The sequence below is a fragment of the Sinocyclocheilus rhinocerous genome, unplaced genomic scaffold, assembly GCF_001515625.1.
Source record: "Sinocyclocheilus rhinocerous isolate Xijiao unplaced genomic scaffold, SAMN03320098_v1.1 scaffold241, whole genome shotgun sequence".
NCBI classification, from domain to species: domain Eukaryota; kingdom Metazoa; phylum Chordata; class Actinopteri; order Cypriniformes; family Cyprinidae; genus Sinocyclocheilus; species Sinocyclocheilus rhinocerous.
Window position 1 is genome coordinate 2,413,417 of NW_015659312.1, and position 10,622 is coordinate 2,424,038.

Genomic DNA, 10,622 nt, shown 5'->3' on the forward strand with positions numbered 1-10,622 from the left:
CACTGATGTCACATGGACTGTTTTACCGATGTCCTAACTACGTTTCTGGACCTGGGAACATTTCAGTTGCGTTGGTGTCTATGCAGGGTTAGAGAGCTCTCCAATTTCATCATAAATATCTTAATTTGTGTTCCGAAGATGAACGAAGGTCTTACGAGTTTGGAACGACATGAGGGCGAGTAATTAATGACAGAATTTTCATTTTTGGGTGAACTATCCCTTTAAGCCTCATAAAAGTACTTTTTCTTCTCACCATATTTTTCAGAAATGATTTTGCTCACAATACGAGACAAATCAGTTTAGCCCATAACTGATTCAGCTTACATTAATTGTACAATACATCTGTCACATAAAAAACTATGTCATGTGTAGGATCTGCTGATTCCCTTTCATAGTTTGTGAACATGACTGTAAAGTCATACGTACCTGCATTGCCACTTTAGAGCGAATGCGGCTGGCAAGTTGATGGATGATCTGTGCGTTTAGACTGCCCGTGTTGTCCATGTCACCTACCATGACCGGAAAAGACTGAGGGGGACAGATATTTAAAAAAAAAAATGTTTTAAAAGAGAGAGAGAGAGAGAGGCATCTCAGCATTTCATTCTGAAACAATATTGGTATAGTAAGTTGACAGAAAAAAGGGTAAGAGTGGTGCCATTGTATACAAATTTATGGGTGTCATAGGATTATCTTTACTAACTGCCATTTAGATTTCCATTTTTTTTCATAATTATAGGACCACAGTAATTTTAATTAGGGCTGCACGATAAATCGCATGCGATATTTAACGCGCATCTTGAGTTGATGGATGATCTGTGCGTTTAGACTGCCCGTGTTGTCCATGTCACCTACCATGACCGGAAAAGACTGAGGGGGACAGATATTTTAAAAAAAAAATGTTTTAAAAGAGAGAGAGAGAGAGAGGCATCTCAGCATTTCATTCTGAAACAATATTGGTATAGTAAGTTGACAGAAAAAAGGGTAAGAGTGGTGCCATTGTATACAAATTTATGGGTGTCATAGGATTATCTTTACTAACTGCCATTTAGATTTCCATTTTTTTTCATAATTATAGGACCACAGTAATTTTAATTAGGGCTGCACGATAAATCGCATGCGATATTTAACGCGCATCTTGTCAGAAAAGCCGGTTCTGTAATCACCGGTAAATCTCCATCACGTGCGTGCTTTCACATTGAGCAGCATTAACTACACAGAGCTGTTGTTCACTGACGAGCTGCGCAAAAAATCGCGCGAATATTTTTTTAAAAATGTCTTGTGATTGAATCGCTTCAAAGAGAATATTATAAATTAAAAACCGTTTCTGAGATTGTTTCTGTGATTTTAGTATCATTGAAATACTATTATAACTTTTATTAATATTTTGACAGCTATTATTTTTATATTTTGTCAGTTTTTATTTCATACAATCATTGAGATACTATTATAGTTTTTATTAATATTTTGAATAAGTTTGTATCTTCTGTTTTCTGCATAGCAAACTGACAGAAAAACACTAATCAGTTAAAAAGGCTCACCTCTGCAGGTCCTGTTTGCTTGCTGCCCACGTATGTAGCTCCGAATCTGTAACCTGAGTCCCCCAAGGTGCTTAGAGTAATTGTGTGACTAACCTGAGGAAGCACATGAAGAAGTGATATATAGTTTTGTCCTTTGATCTTTCACTTCTTAGTGGTAAAAATAGAATTGTGTGATAACTGACCTGGAAGTGATTACTCAAGCCCTTGTTGACAACCAATCGTACCCCCTCCATCTGCACAGGAAAGACCTCTGAGAAGCAGACAAAAAGACTAAGTAAACAGAATATAATATAGATTATATAACTGCAGAGGGTATGACAGAAAATGAGCCTAAGACAAACCTTTGCATTTGCGATGACACTCCTCAAATGTACCGGGGTTAGGGAGAGAGGACTCTGCATCTGTCCCGGGCTGCCCTTGTGTGCCTGAGGAGGGTGGGACTGCAGACACTGGGGGCATGGTGAAACCTGGGGGTACCGCCACTAGACCTGCACCCCCTGGGGCACTGCCACCCCCTGAGGTTGGGGGTGGGTTTGGGGAGCTGGCAGCCAACACACTGCCCATGCTTTAGAAAAATAGAACAGTACAATAACATTGAAATAACATTAAATGTTATCATTAGCGTCCACTGACAAGAACCATAGGGCAAAAGGTCACGTTACTACAGTCAAAGACTGGCAGTAAACAACATATTTCTGGTTCCAAAACCTGCCAACTGTCAAAACCAAATGAAAACCTTAGATCTCTCCGGGTTTACACAGTTGACAACTAACGTTAGTTTAGCTGTGACTCTCTTGGCTTGAAAGCCACTTCTGTGCGCATAGCAACAACTAGAATCTGGCTCATTAGAGAAAAGTAGTGCACTAGGCATGTGGAGCTTCATTCACGCCTCACTGGCTAAATAGCAGGTAAGCTAAGGTTAATGCTAGCTAACTAGCTAACATGCTGTGTTGTGAAATAAAGAGTGACACATATCTGAGTGAGACGCGAGAAAGAGGTTGTATTACATACTAGCTGGACAGTCCTTTCCATCAATATACGGCGGACTAATTAATAGCAAGTGAATGAATACAAATTATGTAAGTATTTGCAGGCCTCGTGCTATACTCACGTTTAGCAATTAAAGAACCGAACTTCCCATCACTATTAGCAATGCAGTCCAGTTAAACGGCTGAGGCACCGGTAGGATGTAAGGGACAACCTACGTACCCGACGTCTTGGCCCGCCCATTCCGGCTGTATTAAGAGATGATTGGATAAAAGACACCACATCTGCCTGATAATTGGATACTGAGTATGGCGTCCTCGTGAGGTCATAGGGGAAGGAAACGCGAGGGTTCGTGACGTGTGTTCTCCACTCCTCCAGTTAGTCTTCAAGGGTATGAGCTGGACATGTACATTTGCAGTTGTTCTTTATTAATGCATGTTTTCGTTGTGTTACTTTAACATGACAATGAATAAATAGACGACAAGATGTTAACAGAGCAGTTATTTCCTAAAAAAACAAAACGTTATTTTTAAATAACTTTTATTTTAGTATCACTGAGATACTATTGTAGCTTTTTACTCATATTTTGATTATTATATATTTTCAGTTTTTAATTTGTCATTTTTGACATTTTAGTTTTTGTTAATTTGTCTATATAGTTTGTAGCAATTTTGAACTAAAGTTAAACTAAATGAAAATGAAATGTGAACTAGATTTTTTTTCCAGCTAATGCAAAATTGTGAGAAATATAGAATAATATATAGAATATTTTTATATTCAAATATTTTAACCATAAACTTTAATTTCTCTATAACGGAAGACCTATATATCTTACAGGAAAGCAAAAGCTTTGCCTATAAATACGCTTTTAATGCAAACACGATTTCTTGAAAACTTTCCCCCCATCTTTAGAGCACAAAATTCTCATCTGAGAGTTTCAGATTGTTACATGGCCTCAAGCAGGAGGTAATATTAATCTTTCTCAGAAGTGGCTTTCTTTTAGCCATGCAAAGAGGCTAAAGTGCTTAAGAGATTGATGTCTGGAGTTTCTTCCATTTCAGCCAAAGAGCCCCACAGTAATGTGTTGTAAGTAGCAACTCTGTTGTAACTTCTCTGAAACTTGCCCTTTCGTCTTGCTCAGCCTTGATATGGTGTGGGTTGAGCCATGTCGCTTTTTGGAGTTTCTAAACATTTAATGTTAATTAGGAAAATGCTAGTCAAAAACTCATTGAACTAGGCTCAGTTAATCAGTTTATTTTACCTATTTTAAATAATATATTTAAAGATTGCGAAATGATTGTAGAAATGAATTTTAGCCATTTAAGCTAGTTACCGATTAAGTCACTGGAGTGATAGTTTCTTTGACTTCAAGGTACTTGAAAGAGAAAACAAACATTTGGAGAATATGCTGGACTTTATTTTGCTTAAAAGAGAAGGGACAGGATAGGCTGGCATTAACATTTGGAGCAAAAAGCTTTGGCCATTCTTCCATGAATCCTCGCAGTAAAACACACAGCTTCTACTTAATACAACACATGGCAAAGAGAGCACAATTCAACACATACAACAGGGGACACAAAAGTTTACATTTCAAGAGCTACCAACTTTATTACAGCTGTCATTTCATCACAGCATTTGTGCTGATATGTTGTAAAAGACATTACTCATTACTCTGTCTGTTTCTGTGCATTAGACAACACCAGGGGAAAGACTGAATCAGATCAATCACATTACACGGTTTTATCAAAATAAAACCTGACTGTACGTTTCAACGGGGGAAAAAAGAAGAGCATATTGAACTGTCCCTCAGTTTTCAAAAATGCAGGCTGAACTGCTGAAATTGAAGTCCAGCCTCACCAAACATCTGAACTGGGTTACCTGGTTGTTGGACACAACCAAATCTATTGCTCACCCAGCCAATGCTGAGCTAGGTACTGTTTACTACCAACAAAATGGTGGGTCAAACAGAAAACAAGCGATTTATGGGTTTGAGGTATAAGAGAAGTCTAAATCTAGCAGGTAACAACTTGACCAAACAATCCTGACCAAAGTGGAGTTTTGCTTTTTGCACCACGCACCTATAGTGCTCCCTCCTACCTAGAGGAAGTATATAACCGAGTAAGGCACTTGGAGAAATAGAGATGGCCAAAGTGAGTATGACGATGCAGACTGACTTTAAAAAGGGGCTGAATGTTTTTAAAAAATATTTGGGAATGATGTCATGGTGGCAAGTCAAGTTAGCCAAAGAAAAAGTCGAAATATTGTCTGTTCGTATTAGAACAAAAGCACAAGCTTCTCTCCAGATGATATATATACACACATGCAAGGTTGTAAACAACCAAAAGAAGACCATTATGAATGTGTTAAACTTCCTCCCTGGTTTTCCCTGATCAACTGTAAAGCTCTGAGTAAAACTCAATCATTATATAATGCTCAAAACCTTCCACATTAGGTGATGGATAGACCAAATGTACTCCTAGTAAAGCTTGGGCATTTGTTTTTGGCACCCTCTTGACTGCCAGCATTTTTTATTTCATTGTTCCGGTAAATAAAAGGGAAAGAAATCCTCATGAACAGCAGTTATGAACGGTGAATGGTCTTCGCCAGTGCTCTGGGTCCAAAGAACAGTGGCTTATTGTGCTCCAAATGGAAAAGGGGAAAGCTGCCTCAGGGAGTCCATCGAGAACAAATCTAATGACTTCATACTAGCCCCTAAATGTGTGGCAGCTGATCACATTTTACCATGGCAGTTCCAGACCCTTGAAGCATTTGGTGAGAAAATAAAACTACAACAAACAAACAAAATGAGTCATCTTTGCGCCTGTCTTCAGTAGAAATTGTGCAGAATGCCAAGCATTGGTCCCTTTATTCTCCTGAAAGAAAGGGAAATATTCCAACTGAATTTAGTCACATCTATACAAAAGAACAAGTTGAAGTGCTTCAGATCAGGTCTTTTAGGACATGACCTTCTTACCGGTAAGGGTTAATTAAGCTCGCCTGCTTTGTGAGCAGCCTCCTCTTCATCAGGGTTCATGGTGTGAAACTCCGCCACATACAGGTTCTTGTCAATGCTGCTGGGTATGGGCTTTATGTCAGTCATCAGCTGGTCCTCAATGCCCTTTAGATTGAAACGATCTTCTGAGGTGATCAGGTTAATGGCCAATCCCAGGTGACCGTACCTACCTGAGAACATAGAGAAAACACTGAAATAAACTACATGTAGACCCAATCACAATAATTAACATGAACAAATGTAAAAAAAACAACAAAAAAAACACCACAAATGATGAAAGGAAACCCATACAACAAATAACCAGTCCAATCCAGAGCTGATGATTACCTGATCGACCAATGCGGTGCAGATATGTCTCTGCATTTCTGGGGAAGTCAAAGTTGATGACTACATTGACAGCCTGGATGTCAATTCCTCTTGTGAAAAGATCTGTGACAGGAAATATCCCATGGAAAATGTTAAAAAAATATTTGGGGAAATATACTGACAACAAGACATCTACGAATGTGGCTATCCGTACCTGTGCAGACCAGGTTCCTACACAGTCCGTTTCTGAAGTCATGGAACACACGATTTCTGTATTCCTGTGTTAATACAAAAATAATTTAGAAAAACAAAAATCACAGCATACACCAAGAACAACATAAGAACATGTAGTACTGTTCATAATTTGGGGTCTGTATGATTTTTAGTTGCTTATGCTCAACAAGGCTGAATTAATCAAAAATACAGTAAAAACAGTAATATTGAGAAATATTACAACTTAAAAGAACTTGTCTATTTTCATTTATTAGAATACTTTATTTCTGTGATGGCAAAGCTGAATTTTCAGCAGCCAGTCTTCAGTGTGACGTGATCTTTCAGAAATCACTCAAATATGCTGATTTGGTGCTCAAAAAATATTTCTTATTAATATCAATGTTGAAAATAAGTTGTGCTGCTTAGTATTTTTGTAAAAACAGTACATTTCTTCAGGATTCTCTACATAAATTTAAAAGAACAACATTTATTTGAAATGGAAATCTTTTGTAACGCTTTTGATCAACTTAATGCCCCCTTTCCAAATTAATCTCTTTAAAAAAAAAAAAAAAAAAAAAAAAAAAAAAAAAAAAAAAAAAAAAAAAAAAAAAAAAAAAAAAAAAAAAAAAAAAGTGAACAATAGTGTTTCCTCTTGAAAAAAGGTTTAATGCATTTTGAAGCTGACCTGCATCATCTTGGCATGGATGTAAAAGCAGGAATAGCCTAGTTGTGTGATCTTCTTGGCAAGGAGTTCCACCCTTTGGGTGGAGTTACAGAAGATGATTGACTGGTTGATTTGAAGCTAAGAAAGAAAAAGATATAACAAACATAAATAGAAGGAGAGACAATGATTTTTTTCCCTAGAAGGTGAGGAAATGAAGTACCAAAAGACTTTAAGATAACACAGTTACTCAACTGTAGTATGCTAAAGCAGCTTTGGAATACTACAAATGGAGAACTTGCAAAACACTAGGGCTGTGTATCACCAGCAAAGTCACGATACGATACGTATCACGATACAGAGGCCACGATACGATACATATCACGATACATGACTGCACTGAATTTCACCTCAGCAGAATTTAGAAAAACAGCTGTTTATTAAACACTGCTTACTATAGTGCCATTTCTAACTATTGGCAGAGCAAGCAGTTGACCTCTGCATTATGAAGGGCCTCCAGAACTGTACCACAGTACAATATAGGTAACTGCATATGTTTCATGTTTACATTGTGCACTCCCAACCAGGTACAATGTAAACATGAAACATATGCAATTACCTATATTGTACTGTGGTACTTAACAGATGCTCTTTTCATTCTTTTTTAGAAACCTCGCACTTTTCTACTCAATTTTAAACGTTGTAAAATTAAGCGTGGTCCACTGCTGCACACGTGCCACAATATCGATACAGGGCCAGCTGTATCGTCAAATCGTCGTATCGATATTTTGAACACAGCACTACAAAACACCAGTCAAATTTAGAGCGGATCTGTAAAGGGAATGGTCACTTACTCTGGAGAACAGTGTGTTGAGACAGTGCACTTTCTGTCTTTCTGTAACATAAGCATAGTACTGAGTGATGCCTTTCAGTGTCAGCTCATCCATCAGATTGATTTCATATGGCTTCTGAAGGTGTTTGGACTACACAACAGGAGAGAGTCATTAGCATGATTAAACAAGACATCTAAATATGAGAAATAATCTCGGATATAGTAAGACATTTAACTAAAGATTAGACTGATTATAAAAACCGAGGAGTTATTACAACAAGTACATCTCTCACCATAAACTTCTGCACACTGCTGGGGAAAGTGGCAGAATAGAGCAGAATCTGGCGTTTTTTGGGCATGAAGCTGATGATGTCCTCAATGAGCACCACAAAGTCTTGAGAAAGCAACTTATCAGCCTGTAAAGAAAGAATCAGATACCATGAACTTCAATTTTAGCATTCATTCAGAGAATATGCTTAGCTGGAAATCGACTTTTTTTTTTGCATTATTTTTCTCACCTCATCCATCACAATCATCTGAGCTTTGTCAACCTTGGCCACACCTTTCTTTATCAAGTCCAGGATCCTTCCTGGGGTAGCTATTATAACATGTACTGAAGAGAAAAGAATATAATGGTTAACAGTAGGAGGAGGGGGGACTGCATTCATCAAGTACATTTCACTTCTAAATTCTTTTAAAGTCCCCCTGTAGTCAAAAATGTTATCCTTTAAAACTCATCGTTGATAATCAAAATTACATATTTAAATGTTTTTTCCTGTGAAAATAATTTTCGCATGCCTTAGAATAGCTTGAATGCAACTCTACACCCTTGCCTCATTTACTATACGCAAATTAGCCCCGCCTCCACTCAGTCACACACCAGCCAGCCGTGAGCCAGCGTCTCCTGATCCACTAACTGAAATGTAGTAAACGCGATACAATGGCAAGTGGAAATATTGGTTTTAAGGAGAAAATACTCAGCAATGGTGTTGATAAATGGATTGGCACATGGTTTGTCAAAGAATATTAAAAAACACCACATAGACAAATATACAACATAAACTTGATTTTCACCACAGGGAGACTTTAAATAAATTAAATTCACTGTCAAAATGACTTGCCCTGTATGTTAGATCTTGAACCCATTATAATAAAGTGTAGATAATATAATGAAGTGTGGATTTGAGGAACAAGGAAGCACAATTTAAGAATTGCTTAAATGACTGTGGTCTGGCAAGACTTCAGAAAAACAGTCAGTAGGTGTAACATCCCAACAAAACAAAAAAAACTTGTGAAACACTGCCTTTAGGCAAATTTACTGTGCTTTAATAATATTATTGTCTGTAATTGTAAGCGTGTTACTGTAAAGTGTTTTTTTACTTCCATTTTATAACCCACATTCAGTTTTGAAATAACTACTAGATTTTTCCAGCTCGGGAAACTCAAAGATGGTAGAGAACTCCAATTACCAGTCTCATCAAGACGCATGATGTCATCCCTCAGGTTAGTGCCACCTGTTGTAGCCATAATCTTGACGCCACCAAGGTGCTTGCTCATGTTGATACTTATTTGGCTCACCTGAAGAGCCAACTCACGAGTAGGTACAAACACTATGGCTAAAATAAAGTTAAGAGGGGGAAAAAAACAAATTCAATTTATATAAACATGTTCAAAAGCTTGGGGTCACCAAGATTTTTATTTTTTGGAAATATTAGTACTTTGCTCAATTTAATCTGTCCTTGCTGAATAAAAGTAACAGTTACAGGCATAGTATTTTACATAGCATATTTTACATGGTTACAAAATTGTATTTAAAATAAATGCTGTTCTTTTTAAACTGTGTTCCTCAAACAATCCTGAACGGGGAAAAAAAAGCATCACATTTCCACAACTGTCGTCAATATCAATAAGAAATATTTGAACACCAAATCAGCATACTCAAATGATTTCTGAAGGATCATGTGACGCTACAGACTAGAGCAGTGGTTCTCAACCTTTTTTTCCACCGGGCCGCACTATGGTCCAAGTGCACTTTTATATTTTAGACATCCATCAATTAGTGATGAAAAAATTGCAGCGCTGGTGGAAACAACACGAGACCGTGCTGCCGAGACTGTCAAGAGCAGCTCGACGGTGTTTAGTGTCCCGCCATGTGAAAAACAAAATTATTTTACATAAAAACATTAGGTTATAGCTTATATTTATTTAGTACATTTTTTAATGTAAAAACTAAAATGAATTGTAAAACTGAAAGTTTTTTTTTTTTTATTGTGTTCAGCACGGTGGGCCGCATTTGAATTCGTGACGGGCCGCGGGTTGAGAACCACTGGACTAGAGTAATGGCTGCCGAAAATTCAGCTTTGCCATCACTGGAACAAAGTACATTTGTAATCAAATCAAATTCACAATGACATTTTTCTCTAATTTTTAATTAAACAAATGCATCCCTTGTTAAGCAAGGGCACAAAAAGTCTTACAGACCCCAAATGCTTAAATGGTAGAATTAATGCATTATAAATAACTTATTTGCTTTTCATATTGTATTCCAACCTTGAACATAGTCCTTCTTCAGGTCAATCCTTTCCAAGAGGGGGATGAGGTAGGCTCCGCTTTTACCTGTGCCATTTTTAGCTCGGGCAAGAATGTCCCTCCCTGACAAGACAATAGGAATACTCTCTTCCTACAGAGACAGACAGTGGGGTGGGAGGGGCAAACAAAACTCAAGACAGGCTCTCTCAACAACTATTCTAAAAGTCATAAGCTAAGCAGACAAAACCAATCAACCACATTGGTTTAGATAAATGTGTAAACTTTGCAACAGGATCATACTGTAATGGTGTATACAGGTTAAACTACCTGGATAGGGGAAGGCTTCTCCCAGCCCATTTCGAAGATGCCCATCAGCAGTTCCCTCTTAAGGCAGTAATCTTCAAACTCGTTTCCTTTGGTTGCAGTCACATCCTGTCAAAGGACGATGTTTAAAAGTCAAAAACTGGGAATAAGGGGACCAGCAACCAATAAAAAAAAAAAAAAAAAAAAAAAAAAAAAAAAAAACCCCTTTAAAAAAAAAAA

At 37.5% G+C, this 10,622-nt stretch overlaps 2 protein-coding genes across 2 annotated transcripts in view; both read right to left on the minus strand.

Annotated features, from left to right (window-relative positions):
- LOC107723430 (mitochondrial import receptor subunit TOM40 homolog) overlaps nucleotides 1-2,781 on the minus strand; it is a 15,291-nt gene extending 12,510 nt beyond the window's left edge. The window contains exons 1-5 of the mRNA XM_016532033.1: nucleotides 2,683-2,781; nucleotides 1,880-2,103; nucleotides 1,721-1,788; nucleotides 1,539-1,631; nucleotides 427-528 (exon numbers count right to left, since the gene is read on the minus strand). Of these exons, the coding sequence (XP_016387519.1) occupies nucleotides 427-528; nucleotides 1,539-1,631; nucleotides 1,721-1,788; nucleotides 1,880-2,102 (486 nt within the window). The 5' untranslated portion in view covers nucleotide 2,103; nucleotides 2,683-2,781. The remainder of the gene's footprint in view (nucleotides 1-426; nucleotides 529-1,538; nucleotides 1,632-1,720; nucleotides 1,789-1,879; nucleotides 2,104-2,682) is intronic.
- A 1,139-nt stretch (nucleotides 2,782-3,920) lies between these two features.
- LOC107723428 (probable ATP-dependent RNA helicase ddx6) overlaps nucleotides 3,921-10,622 on the minus strand; it is an 8,959-nt gene continuing 2,257 nt past the window's right edge. The window contains exons 4-14 of the mRNA XM_016532027.1: nucleotides 10,407-10,511; nucleotides 10,101-10,230; nucleotides 9,020-9,166; nucleotides 8,069-8,163; nucleotides 7,844-7,966; nucleotides 7,573-7,701; nucleotides 6,743-6,859; nucleotides 6,059-6,122; nucleotides 5,866-5,967; nucleotides 5,500-5,708; nucleotides 3,921-5,398 (exon numbers count right to left, since the gene is read on the minus strand). Coding sequence (XP_016387513.1) covers nucleotides 5,509-5,708; nucleotides 5,866-5,967; nucleotides 6,059-6,122; nucleotides 6,743-6,859; nucleotides 7,573-7,701; nucleotides 7,844-7,966; nucleotides 8,069-8,163; nucleotides 9,020-9,166; nucleotides 10,101-10,230; nucleotides 10,407-10,511 — 1,212 coding nt within the window. The 3' untranslated portion in view covers nucleotides 3,921-5,398; nucleotides 5,500-5,508. The remainder of the gene's footprint in view (nucleotides 5,399-5,499; nucleotides 5,709-5,865; nucleotides 5,968-6,058; nucleotides 6,123-6,742; nucleotides 6,860-7,572; nucleotides 7,702-7,843; nucleotides 7,967-8,068; nucleotides 8,164-9,019; nucleotides 9,167-10,100; nucleotides 10,231-10,406; nucleotides 10,512-10,622) is intronic.